Here is a 14,074-nt window from a genome sequence, read left to right on the forward strand (position 1 = left end):
AGCCTTTTATCTGGACCATAAAATTTTGCTGGCTGTGTTGATAGTGCAGTCCTTGTGTAATGCCAGTGCTTTAATCAGGTCATTTGGGCTGGCAAGTCCTTACCCATGCTTATAAGGAGAAAGGTAAATGTATTTTTTGTCTGTACTGATTTACTCTAACAGCTGTGTAAGGCCACTAATAAATCTCTTATAGAATGAATAGCTGAAATTTGTGAGAAACTGAAAAGGTAGATGAGAGAGGAGAGTATACTTTGGACAGCACAAAAGAGAACACAGAACAACTGAAAAAATGAGAAAGGTGGAAATTAAACTACCATGATTATGGAAGTAGAAAAGGCAGTAAAGGAAATTTCAATCTCTTGTCAAAGGTATCTGTTGTAGCTTGGCAGAGTTATTAATGAAGAAATTGTTAGGGACTATGTTTAGAGTAGCTGAGTAAGAAAAATTAGGGGGGTCAGAATGGAGGTAGATGGTACTCTCTTCAGTACCTCAGTGAGATGGTATGTTCCTTAGGACTTTAGAGGCATATATTAGACTTTTCTGGCCTTTTGATTGTGTATTTTCTAACCTGTGAGTCTGAAAAAAATTGCTGCTTAGCACTCAGAGCTCAGTTTTACTTAAGGCTGTTTTCTGTGCTAACGGCTAACATCAGGTTCTCATTTTGGGAAAACGGTATTGGTCATGCAATATCATCTCTCCCTTCTTGGGCAGAAGGAATGACAACTGGCTGCAATTTACAGGGTTTGGGTAGGATTCTGCAGAGCTAAAGATGGCTATTTTTCTCCAACTTGAGATCTAATTATTCCTCCTACTGGAGTTCTTTTCAAAAACTAATAAAGAACTGAAGATGAAAAAGTGTTCTTTGTGATTTCATCTTCTCTGCAGCTGCTACTATTTGGATGTCATCTGTCTTCATAATACTTAGATTGTACACCCAGTAGTATATAGGTTAATGGTGACTGTTTATTCCCAGATATAATTGTGAAACCTTTCAATACTGATTCTCAAAGTTAAAAGCCAGAGGATTTATGGTAGAAAATGTGAATTGTGTGTTTAAGTGAATCATTTTTTAAATGTTTTTAGATTGGATATTAGGAAGAAATTCTTCACTGTGAGGGCGGTGAGACACTGGTATAGGTTGTCCAGAGAAGCTGTGGCTGTTCCATCCCTGGCAGTGTTCATGGCCAGGTTGGATGGGGTTGGAGCAACGTGGTCTAGTAGAAGGTGTCTCTGCCCTGGCATTAGGTGATATTTGAGGTCCCTTCCAACCTAAACCACTCTGACTGCACTGTCTCAAGGAAAAAGAATTCTGGCTTTTACTACTGAAATACTTAGTAATACTAAGTAGAAATACTCCCTCTTTCTCTCATTAGTTAATTGGGAGGTGACAATCGTACGTCTGTATGAGGCTTGGATTTGTATCCAGATTGAAAAACATGCGCGCTGTATATAAATAACTCCATATATAGTGCTGGATTTAAAAAAAAAATAGTGAAAAGATGGTAATGCTGTTGCATTAATGAAGCTGGGATGAACACAAGAATTAAAATCTTGGAGAGCTATAATTATTGTCCAGCTGGTAACACCAGCCAACTCTGTGGTAGCTCCATCTCGTGGCAGAGAGGAGAACAAATTCTATTATTAATTATCAGAGTCTACATGTACTTTTTAAATTATGCTAGGTATACTACTGGACATATCTGGGCATGCCCACCTAGTGAAGGAGATGACTACATCTTCCATTGCCATCCTCCTGACCAAAAGATACCCAAGCCCAAACGACTGCAAGAGTGGTACAAAAAGATGCTGGACAAATCTGTGTCAGAACGGATTGTACATGATTACAAGGTTTGTGAAGTGTATGTTTGTACTGGGGGTGGGCTTGACCAGTCTTGTCTTGCTTTCTTCCTTGCCTTTTGCGTTGTACCTGATTCTTGAAGCTTGCTGTTTTAGTTTTAAATGAATTGAGCTCTTAAAATTTGAAGTAAATCCCTTTCAAAGCATGTAGCTTCTGAAATGATTCTAGCAAGAGATTTGAAATAACTTCTTAGAACAAACTAAATTATTGAGGAATACTGCAAAAGAGCGCACATCTCATTTCATTAATACAAAGAAATTATGTGGACTTTTTAATATTCTGTTAAATAAAATTTCAGGGTTAGGCTGCTGATGCAGTTAGAAATATATAAAATCTTTGGAGTCACCAGGGCTTTAACTAGTGTTGATAATATGGTGATTGTTTGTCCCATTTGGTAAGTGTGTGTATTGGAGTCTAGCATATGTTCTAAATGTATTTGTTGAACTGTCTGTAACTGATGCAGTGTTAAATCTGCATTTAGAACGTGCCCTCAAAATGAAATATTAAGCTGCTCTTTGATCTGCCTTTTTTATCACATACTGAAAAGGCTGCTTTTACTTCTGTGACTTGAAACAGTGTTAACAAAGTGTTTTGCTCTTTTCAGGATATATTTAAGCAGGCAACAGAAGATCGTCTAACAAGTGCGAAAGAGCTACCTTACTTCGAAGGAGACTTCTGGCCTAATGTTCTAGAGGAGAGCATTAAGGAGCTAGAGCAAGAGGAAGAAGAACGGAAGAGAGAGGAAAACACTAGTAATGAAAGCACGGATGTAAGGATGCTTCTGCTATTTCACGATCTAATGTAAAAGTTGTGATTATGTGTGGCTAATTTTGAAAAAAAAAGGGCCTGACTAAGTGGATTTTTCACCTTTCTAGCTTTATTCTAATATAAACTTGAATTTTACATTTCATAAATTACAGCTGTTAAAATACCACTCAGCTGCATTGGTATGAGCAGTGGCTGTTTGTATGGCTTTAAACCTAATTACTTACCAAAGTCAATTAGATTGAAACAGCTGCTAGTTGAATATTTTACTGCTAAAATCCAATTAATATCAATGTTCATGCTGCAACCGTAGCCTGATTTGGAAGCTTTTTCCTTAAGCTTAGCTTTTGAATACTGGCTAAGTCTTTTCTTTATAACTTATTTATAATGCCAGTCTTAGCAGAATGTTCTGAGAATGTGACAGAATGCTTTGATTTAGTAGTTTACATTGTATAGGGGTGGGTTTGGGTTTGTTTTGTTTTTTTTTTTAGTAGAAAGCTTTAAGGCATTGTGAATCTGAAGCACAAATTCCTGCTAAACTATTGTTGGGCTACTTAGAGAAATTTCTTGCTGTTCTCTTGTTCAATTTTCTTGGAGAATGTGCACCAACTGTGCTTTCACCTTCAAAAAAAAAAAGGGTATGCCTCAATAATAAATTTGAAATTAACAGATAGGAAATTTATGTATCTGCCCATCCTTAGATCTTATGAGCTTTTATGGAGGAAGTGTTGAATCTAGGATAAGATTACTACTTTTGCTCATGCAGTAGTACTTAACTGTTTAAGCACTGCTGCTTTGTCACCTCACTAGATTTTTTTTGTTAGGATTTAGAACTAATCTTTTTCCTGAAAGAACTTTGGATCAAAAAAGTTAGGTTTAACATTACAGCTAGAATTTGTGGTTCTCCTGTGCTGCTCTTTCAAGGACTTTGAATGAATTAAGTGCAAGAGTAACCTGTGAATGAGGCAACTTGACTTTGCACTAGCTAACATCTTATTTAGGAAGGTGTCATTCAAAGGTTTGTTTTCTACTTGGCATAGCTGCGAGTTCCCATTTCTCTATTATAGTAGAAACCAGTCATGAGGTATCACACTTTGTCCATCCTTCACAGCAGTTCAGCCCCAAAATCCTGTGGTGGGGGAAGCTTGTGGCATATTACTATTTAACCTTTACTATTATAAAGAGGTTTAACTCTTTATTGACTGCATGTTTTACTTCTTGAAAATGAGGCAATAACAAATTGTACTGTCAAAAAGCGATAGTCATTCATGTTCCCTGGAAATTTCTGTCCTGACAAAGTTATTTTAAGCTTAGGAAGAATGGCTGTTTGGGTAAGAATTGCTTTGATCCTTGATCATCACATGCTGTAGTATTTTGAGGGGCCCTCTGAGAAGCACAGGGAAGAATAAACCATTAATTGCTAAATGATGATAATTGAAATTAAGCTGACCTGGTTTATTTGACTGTTGCAGGATATGACGGGAGAAAGGTACATACTGTTAATTGCACTACTAATGCTTTTTGGAGTCAGAAGAACAGCTTCTTGTCAACATCAGTTTAATGCCGTCTATTAAAAAATAAGAATAAATCTGTCGGAACTGTAACAAGCTAAATCTAAGTGAATTAAGTTTTTCTTCTGGTTAGTGCAATATCAGTTGTACTTCTCAGTTGAGTTTTGAATTGCTTCAAGAAGCCATCTACTCAACCTCTTTGTGATTATCCAAGAGGTTCTTCAGTGTTCAGCTATAGCAGACAAACAGGATTCAGTAAATAATGTTTTTTTTGCACCTCCTGAGCATTTATGCTTTTAATATTTTTAGAACTGCTGATTTTGATATGTTCTGGAGTGATTCTAATGTGATTAATTTAATGTTTTAGGGGACCCTGGTAAGTGTCTTTGGAGTAAATGATTGTGACGTGTGGTTTGTGCTGCAGTTATGGAAGATGTGAAAGTAATAAAATGCTGATGTGATGTGGCTTAGATACCTGACATAAAATGCCTTTACAATTAATAGGTGAGCAAGGGAGACAGCAAAAATGCCAAAAAGAAGAACAATAAGAAGACAAGTAAGAACAAGAGCAGCTTGAGTCGTGGCAATAAGAAAAAGCCTGGCATGCCCAATGTGTCCAATGACCTCTCCCAAAAGCTGTATGCCACTATGGAGAAGCACAAGGAGGTAAGAGTTGATAGAATGAGATCTATGTATTTTACTCCAGTAGAGAGGTGTGCAAAGCTTTGATACTTCTGAGTCATGCCCTGTAAATTATATAGGTTTGACTGGAGAATTGAGTGGCACACCAGTAAGTCTGGGCTCTTTGCTGTGAGGGCAGTGCAGATAAATACAACTGTGCTCATATGGAACTTCCTAAAAGTCTGGATTGCCACAACAGTTTTGCTGTTCAGTCCAGTGCTGCTTACCTAATGCTTTTGAAGAAGGTGAAACCTGCAAGGTACCTGGAGTTTTGAAATTCCTCAGGTCTTACAAGCCTGATGGCCCATCACTGAAGTGTTAGCTGGTCATGGAATTGTACTCTCTGTGTAATGAAGCTTGGCAACCAAAACATCTTGAAGTGCTGGCATATTAAGTCTTTTTATCTTTCAGGTCTTCTTTGTCATCCGTCTCATTGCTGGCCCTGCAGCCAACTCCCTGCCCCCCATTGTTGAGCCTGACCCCCTCATTCCATGTGACTTGATGGATGGGCGTGATGCTTTCCTAACCCTTGCTAGAGACAAGCACCTGGAGTTCTCCTCACTACGAAGGGCTCAGTGGTCAACCATGTGCATGCTGGTCGAACTGCATACCCAGAGCCAAGACCGCTTTGTTTACACCTGCAATGAGTGCAAGCATCATGTGGAGACCAGATGGCACTGCACTGTTTGTGAGGTATGCTTGGTGAAGCTCTTCCTACTTGTGTCCCTGTATCTTTACCTGAACTGATCTCTCAGTATTAACTGATGAAAAAAGATCTGTACAGCTCATCCTCTGGCAGTTCTGAAAGAAACAAGAGGAAGCAGTTTCCATTACAAGCAATTTTACTAAACCGCTACTTGGTGTGACTTTTGTCTTCTACTTTCAAGCTGTGGAGAACTGAATTTCCTATATTTCCTGTAGTTCATTTAAAGTGCTGCTGCTTAAGCAGTTTGGAACTGTAGCAATTGCTTGAGCCATAATCAGGATTAGCTGATTTTTCTGAAAAGTGATGCATCCTTTCTTCTCCCAGAGTTAGAACTGTTGTGCTGCACTATTTCTGTAAATGGGACTCTCCATTGGTTTACTGGCATACAGGTTTTGCTATGCTAGAGGTCAGATTCTTTTATTTGGGTGATTTTTCCACTACTCTGCTGTGTCTCTGTAGATGCTGCAAATAGCAATCTTGTTTTCAGAAATCATTGTTTGCAAGTGTGTTTGAACATCGAGTGCACCAGTGTGGGTCAATTCTTTGCCCTCCAGAAGCTGGACTAACCTTGAATCTGGTTTGGAATGTAAATTTTTAGCCTGCTGGAAGTAAATTACTGTCTCTGATTCAGTTCTGAAAAGGTCTGATTAAAATTGGATGCTCACATTTCCTTTTATATAGCAGCAAATAAATTCTGATTTTTTTTTTCTGTGGATTAATGAATCCTGAAGACTTGGATCTTTTTCTTAAAGATCAGTTATTGAGCCCAAACTCATATGCTGTTGCTTTCACAGAATGTAATGCTGTTCTGTTACTTCAGTCAGCATACTCTGGTTTTTAGCTTGCCTGAAAACTGAAAACGCAGCTTTCATTCTCTTTTCTGCTTTGAAAATTAGTACCTGTCCTGCCACTCTTGGCCTCCTAAGGCAGCAGCAGATAAGCAGCTATTTGTTCCCTCCCTTTTTCTTCTCCTTTCCTATCTGGAAAGAAAGGGATTTTCCTGGCCCAGATGAATAATGTGCAACTTAGTAGCTCAGAGCAAACTTGTTTTTCAAGCTATATATATTTGTGTAGATTTCAGTCGTCCTTACATCTACACACCTACCCAGGCTGTAATTTGGATTTATTCCTTCTCTAGTAACTCAGCATCGTGTGAAAGATTGAATTTTTCCCTAGAGCAACAATTTGCCTGGAACAGACTGGTAGTAATTTGTTAAGGTAGCATAACGTCATTTACTTGTTGTACAGAGTTTCTGGAACACCGATAACTTCTCCTTCATTGTCTTTCCAGGATTATGACCTGTGCATCACCTGCTATAACACTAAAAACCATGACCACAAGATGGAAAAACTAGGCCTTGGTCTAGATGATGAGAGCAACAACCAGCAGACTGCAACCACCCAGAGTCCTGGTGATTCACGCCGCCTGAGCATTCAGCGCTGTATCCAGTCTCTGGTGCACGCCTGCCAGTGCCGTAATGCCAACTGCTCGCTGCCGTCCTGTCAGAAGATGAAACGGGTTGTCCAGCACACCAAAGGCTGCAAACGCAAAACCAACGGAGGATGCCCCATCTGCAAGCAACTCATTGCTCTCTGCTGCTACCACGCAAAGCACTGCCAGGAGAACAAGTGCCCGGTGCCCTTCTGCCTCAACATTAAACACAAGCTCCGTCAACAGCAGCTTCAGCACCGCCTGCAACAGGCACAGATGCTCCGCAGGAGGATGGCGAGTATGCAGCGGACCGGTGTGGTAGGCCAGCAGCAAGGGTTGCCCTCCCCAACGCCAGCCACCCCAACAACTCCAACAGGCCAGCAGCCCCCAACGCCACAAACCCCACAGCCCCAGCCTCCACCCCAGCCTGCCTCGCAGCCTCAACCTGCACCTCCCAACAGCATGCCACCCTACACCATGCCAAGAACTCAGCCTCCCAGCGCTGTGTCCCAGGGCAAGGCAGGTGGCCAGGTGACTCCTCCAACACCACCCCAGCCACCTCAACCACCGGTGCAGGGTCCTCCTCCAGCAGCAGTGGAAATGGCCATGCAGATCCAGCGGGCAGCAGAGACCCAGCGTCAGATGGCGCAGGTTCAGATTTTCCAAAGGCCAATTCAGCACCAGATGCCCCAGATGCCACCTATGGGAATGAATCCTCCACAGATAGGCAGAGGTCCTGGTGGTCACATAGATCAAGGAATGGGGCCAGCAGGAATCCAGCAGCAGCCACCCTGGGTGCAGGGGGCCTTACCCCAAGCTCAGCTGCAGCCGGGAATGCAAAGGCCATCGATGATGTCAGTAGCCCAGCCAGGTCAGCCAATGAATATGGCTCCTCAGCCAGGGATGGGTCAGGTACCTGGCGCTGCTCAGCCCAAACAACCACCTCTGCCCCAGGCAGCCTTACAGAACCTACTGCGGACTCTCAGGTCTCCCAGCTCACCCATGCAGCAGCAGCAGGTGCTTAACATCCTTCACTCCAACCCTCAGCTGCTGGCCGCTTTCATCAAGCAGCGGGCTGCCAAGTACGCAGGGACCCAGAACCCCCAAGGGATGACGGGCCAGCCTGGCATGCCTCAGGGTCAGCCGGGTCTCCAGCCGCAGCAGGCCATGCAAGCGCAGCAAGGAGGCGTGCACCCCAACCCAGCAATGCAGAACATGAACCCCATGCAAGGAGGAGTGCAGAGGCCCAGCATGCCCCAGCAGCAGCCGCAGCAACAGCCGCAGCAGGCCATGGCTGGGATGAATCCTCAGGCGCAGCAGATGAATATGAATCACTCGGGGATGGCTCCCCAGTTCCGAGACCTCCTGATGAGGCGGCACCAGATGATTGAGCAGCAGCGCCACCAGCAGCAACAGCAGCAGCAGGGAGCAGGACCAGCACTGGGGCCAGGCATGGCCAACCACAGCCAGTTTCAGCAGCCCCAGGGCGTCGGGTATCCCCAACAGCAGCAGCAGCGGATGCAGCACCACATGCAGCAGATGCAGCAAGGAAACATGGGACAAATAAGCCAGCTTCCACAGGCTATGAGTGCAGAGACGGGAGCTAGCTTGCAGCAGGCTTTCCAGCAGAGGCTACTTCAGCAGCAGATGGGGTCCCCAGCTCAGCCCAATCCTATGAGCCCCCAACAGCACATGCTCCCCAGCCAGGCCCAGTCCCCACACCTACAGGGCCAGCAGCTCCCTTCATCGCTCACCAATCAAGTGCGTTCTCCACAGCCTGTCCCTTCACCGCGGCCCCAGTCCCAGCCCCCCCATTCCAGCCCGTCCCCTCGGATGCAACCTCAGCCTTCTCCACACCACGTCTCCCCGCAGACCAGCTCCCCACATCCAGGACTGGTAGCTGCCCAGGCTAACCCCATGGATCAAGGGCACTTTGCCAGCCCGGACCAGAGTGCAATGCTTTCCCAGCTTGCTAGCAATCCCGGCATGGCAGGCCTCCATGGTACAAGCGCCACGGAACTTGGGCTCAGCTCCGAGAACTCAGACTTGAATTCAAACCTTTCACAGAGTACACTAGACATACACTAGACACATTGTAGCATTTTGGGAGCAAAAAAAGAGAAAAAATTAAAAAATTAAAAGAAAAGAAAAAAAACTTATTTTCTCAAGACTTTTTGTACTGAAGACAAATTTTTTTGAATCTTTCTTAGCTAAAACAACATTTTTCCCTGGAACACATCTGAACTCTGCACCAACAGTTTGTGGTTTTACAAACAAACCAACAACGAACCTGAGGGACAGTAGAGTACAAAGAATATATTTTTGTTATGGCTGGAATCCTGACCAGTCCTTTTTCTTGGTTTTTTTTTCTTTTCCTTGTGTGCGTTGGGGAGGTTGGGATGAGGGTGGTCTTTGGGCTGTTCACCAAAGGCTGGGCCCTCCTCATGCCTCCAATAGGTTTTTTTTTTTGTTGAATTTTTTTTTTAAATTAATGAAAATATGTAATATTGATAGTTATTATTTACTGAGGCAGATGGTAAACATTTTCCCTATCTTGGTTTTTCTTCATGTCACTTAAAAAAAGACCAAACACACCACACCAGAAACAAAACTTAAGAACCTTTTCTTAAAACTGGAGGACAAAAGGGGTTAGTGTTGCTTTAAAAATACATTACATATATAAATATTATATATATTAAAAAAATAAATACCAATCTTTTCCTCTTCGGTTGGAAATATGTCAATTCTTTGAATTAAAAAAAAAGTGTAAAAATATTAAATAACTCAGTCCCCTCCTGAAGTCTACTTTTGTCCTCCAAGAATTTTCTATAAAAGAGTCTGAGCTTAAAAGAAAAACTTCAAGTATTAAACTAATTTGTACATGTAGAGAGAAGACAACATTTTTGCAAATACACAGGGGCAGCTGCCAAATGGATGTAGTATATATATTGTGGTTTCTGTTTCCTTGAAAGATTTTTTTTCGTTATTTTTACATCTAACAAAGGAAAAAATAAATAAATAAAAAAGAGGGTAAGAAACAATTCCGAAGGGATGATTTTAACCTGAGAAAAAGTCCCTGGGGTTTCTTCTTTATGCTTGCTTTCTCTTTCCCGTGCCCCTTCCCCACCCTCTTCCACTTTCTGTAAAACTTGAAAATAGAAAGCAAAAAAGGCCCTCAAATGTTGTAAATCATGCAATTAAAGTTGATTACTTATAAATATGAACTTTCGATCACTGTATAGACTGTTAAAAATTGATTTCTTATTACCTATTGTTAAATAAACTGTGTGAGACAGACAGCCTGTTTTTAATGCTTCCCTTCTCTCCCATGTGTTACTTATTCTTCAGATGATGGGGGTAGCAGAACGTAGATGTTGCTTCAAGCGTTCGCTACTTAGATGTTGGAGAGCTATTTAATGTATATGACTGTTTTAAAGTGTAAATCTCTAATAAGGGATATGGAATAATAATTACTGTTCTACATGGACACTTTTGATACAGCTCTGCATTTGCGTCTGTTCCCGGCATGTATCTTACCAAAGAACCAAAGTCTGACCTCAGCAGTTGTGCCAGGCAGCTGTACCCTGTCAGCTCACCCAGCCTGGGAGCAGCTCATCTCAAAAGGACCTGTTTTGCATTTTGAAACGAGAGCTTTTGTTTGGATATGTGATATTAAAAACATCCTCTTTCACTCGGAATATATTGTACAGCTTTTGGCACCAAAGCGTCAGCATGAGGTAAGCTTGTCCCATAGGTGCTGGGCACCCCGTAACCCTGTGTTGAATCTGGTGACCTGACAGATATATGTAGGGTATTTACTGAACATGGTCTGTCTGTGGAAGCACAATTGTGTGCTGCCCGTAGCTGCATGCACATGGAGTTAATCCTGAGTGCATGCTGTGCACTGGCTGGGTACCATGTATGCAGCCAGTCCATGGAGGACTTCCCACAGTACAGCCTTGCTCTGTGTGCTGTATGTGCAGTGCTGGTTGCCTTGGGAATAATCTGTACCAGAGCATTACACACCTGGAATACCCAAATGTGATCAGAGCACATCATCTTTGTAACACCAGCTGTGTGCTGAGCATCAGTGTGTCCACAAAAATCAAAGGCAAATAACAATGGGAGCAAGCTGCTCTTGGGAAACTGCTGGTGGAAGATGTGGAGGCAACCTGGATGGATGGATGGGAGCCTCAGCTGAGTGCCAAACAAAAGTAATGGTGTATTGCAGTGTGCACAGATGTTAGAGGCTGTTAAAAAAAAGGGAGTAAAATGCCTGATGTTTAGATATAAACATAAGGAGGACAATGAATCTTGCATTAAAAAGAGGGGGTTGGTAACCAGCCTTTAGCGAGATGGTGGAAAGTTTCTGGAAGGCTGGAGGAAAGCAGCCTTGTGCTTTGGTAGTCTCCCTTAGATAATCCCTGCACTAATCACACCTGTATGGTGCAGACCAGCTCTGCACCAAGCTCGCAGTTACCTTGTCTGCTTTGGGAGGGGCTCCATCTGTCCTGCTCTGAGGGAGAGCAGAAAGCACAAAACCACATACTGAATGCCTGGTTTAGGTTTGTGTTTTCCGTGGGCATGCTTTCCTCTTCCTTCCCAGCACCTAAGCAAAGCCTAGCCTTACTTTCAGCCTTGGGGGGGACTTCTTGGGATGGAATATAAATGAAATTCCTTCTGACCACATACTGGTTAGTGAGATGTAAAGTGTGCCCAGCTTTCTGTCTTACATGCTTTCGTGCATCCGAACACAGGAAACCACTTTTGTCTGTGCCTGTCTATGTTGTTAGCACACAGAATATGTTTTGAAATTGTCCCAGCCTGCACGGGAGCATCTGGCTTATGCTGAAGTGGGGAAGCCTTGAGGTTTTTCAGAGCAGCTTTGATTCAAAGAGACACAGATCTTCCAATTTGAATGCCAACGTAGTGACTTGCTTAAAAGATGCCACAAGGCATTTTATGTGACAGCACAGCTGCTCTGTCCCCCTCTGTAGATGCTGTCTCTGAGCTAAGCTCAAATGTTTCATTGAGGTGGTGTGGATGATCAATGGTCTTGAATTTGTATGGGGTTTCTTTCCCTTACATCCTTCTGCATCTGCTTTCCCCAATTCTACTGGAAAACCAGAACCCATCAGTTGGGGAAATACTATAGCTGATAGGGATGGGGTAGGACTTCAGGATGGCAACAAATTTCAGATGTCACCTGTATCACTGCTGTGTGCTCTTGCCATTCATCTGCATCACATTAGAGTAGCTTGTTTCACTTACCATGTGTTTGTTAGACTCTTGGACCAGCAAAAAGATATCAATGCTAATGCTTATAGTCAAATAACAGGCAGTTCAGTGATGCAAACTCTCTCGCGTCAGCTCCTTCCAGTGCCCCGTTGACTCCCAGGATCAATGACTTGAAGTTGCAGGCAGGGAGGGCTTATGGTGAGTTTGTTACAGGGAGGAACATTTACGGTTTCTCCCTCTGTCTTGGGGCCATCTGTTTGTTAAAAATACAAGTTGCTCTTCCCTGTTTCATTGTTCCACATTATGGACAAGTTCACTGTTTATGAAGTGTTTTAGATATGTTGCAGACTTGTTCTTTGTTACTACTAAAATGGTTTTATCCAGCTTCTGATTACTCTGATGGTTTGGCAATGTGAATTGTGTATAGCTCTGGGCCTGCCGTATCATCCTGTGGCTGTATGTGTCTACGTTGCTTTTTTAATTTATTTTTCTTAATTCTAGCATCATAGATACCTTCTGCACAGAGCCACTTGTTACCACAGGAGCACAGAATGGCTGAGGTGAGCAGGCATCTCTGCAGAGCATCTAGTCCACCTCCCTGCTCGGAGCAGGGCCTCCTAAGGCAGGCTGTATGGGGCCATGTCCAGATGAGCATCTCCAGGATGGATGTGCCACAGCCTCTCAGTGTACTCCCTGTACCAGGTATATGTATGCATGGATAAGATTCCCTTGAGCTTTCTCTTTTCCAGGCTTGAAATGCCCCAGCACCCCCAGCCTTTCCTCATCTGATGGATGCTCCAGACCCTCATCATCTCCTTTGCTAACCTGTGCACTATATCCATGTCTCTCTCTTGTATGGTGAGCCCAGAACTTAACACTGGCATTGCAGATGTGTCCCAACAGTGCTGAGGGGAAGGATCCCCTTCCTCCACCTGCTGGCAACACTCTTCCTAGTGCAGCTGAGGAGGCTGTTGGCTGTGTTTGCCATTAAGGGCATGTTTCTGGCATATTCGATTCACCACCAGGCCCTTTTCTGCCAAGCTGCCCTCCAGCATGTGCTGGTACATGGGGTTGGCCCTCCCACGTGCAAGACTTCACATTTCTCTTTGTTGAACTTCCTGTCAGCCCATTCCTTTAGCCTGTTGAGGTCCCTCTGGATGGCACCACAACCTTTTGGTGTATCAGCCACTCCTCCCAGTGCTGTACCATCTGTGAACTTCCTGAGGATGCACTCTGCCCCATCATTCACTAATGAAGATGGTGTGGAACAGTATTGTCCCCAGCACCAACCACCAGTGACTTGACTCCACTGGACTTTGTGCCAGTGTTCCCAACCTTTCAGTGCACCTTGCCGTCTGTTTATCTAGCCCGTACTTTCTCAGTTTGTGAGGAAGTTGTCAGAGATGGTGTCAAAAGCCTTAGGTTAATTCAAGATAAACAACATTCACTGCTCTCTCATCCATCAAGCTGGTCATCTTATCACCTGTTAGGTTGCTTAAACATGATTTCCTCCTCATAAATCCATGATGACTATTCTCATTCACCATCTTGTCCTTAGTGTGTTTGGAAATAGTTTCTTGGAAGGTTTGCTCTGTCACCTTCCCAAGGATTAAGGTGTGGGTGACTGGCCTGTAGTTCCCCAGGTTCTCTTCCTTCGAGATAGGAGTCTATTCTTTCAGGAGCTTCCCCCAGTCACCATGACCTTCCAAAGACAATAGAGAATAGCCTTGCTCTGACATCAGCCAGCTCCCTCTGCACTTGGGTGTGCATCCATCAAGTTCCATGGACTTGAGCATGTCTAGTTTGTTTAAATGTTCTCTAACCTAATTCTACTTTATGGAGAGTGCTCCAGACATTCCCCCTGGTCCCAGGGAGCTGGGGTA

General features: G+C 43.4%; 1 protein-coding gene across 4 annotated transcripts in view; it reads left to right on the top strand.

Moving 5' to 3' along the window:
• EP300 (E1A binding protein p300) overlaps positions 1-10,252 on the top strand; it is a 61,813-nt gene extending 51,561 nt beyond the window's left edge. For all 4 annotated transcript variants that reach the window (XM_062631021.1, XM_062631022.1, XM_062631023.1 and 1 more), the window contains 5 exons: positions 1,683-1,848; positions 2,463-2,627; positions 4,639-4,800; positions 5,227-5,508; positions 6,813-10,252. In XM_062631021.1, the coding sequence (XP_062487005.1) occupies positions 1,683-1,848; positions 2,463-2,627; positions 4,639-4,800; positions 5,227-5,508; positions 6,813-9,041 (3,004 nt within the window). In that variant the 3' untranslated portion in view covers positions 9,042-10,252. The remainder of the gene's footprint in view (positions 1-1,682; positions 1,849-2,462; positions 2,628-4,638; positions 4,801-5,226; positions 5,509-6,812) is intronic.
• Positions 10,253-14,074: the final 3,822 nt, after the last annotated feature.

The sequence above is a fragment of the Pezoporus occidentalis genome, unplaced genomic scaffold (genome assembly GCF_034315485.1).
Source record: "Pezoporus occidentalis ecotype Australia unplaced genomic scaffold, CSIRO_AGI_Poc_V1 ctg364, whole genome shotgun sequence".
Lineage (NCBI taxonomy): Eukaryota > Metazoa > Chordata > Aves > Psittaciformes > Psittacidae > Pezoporus > Pezoporus occidentalis.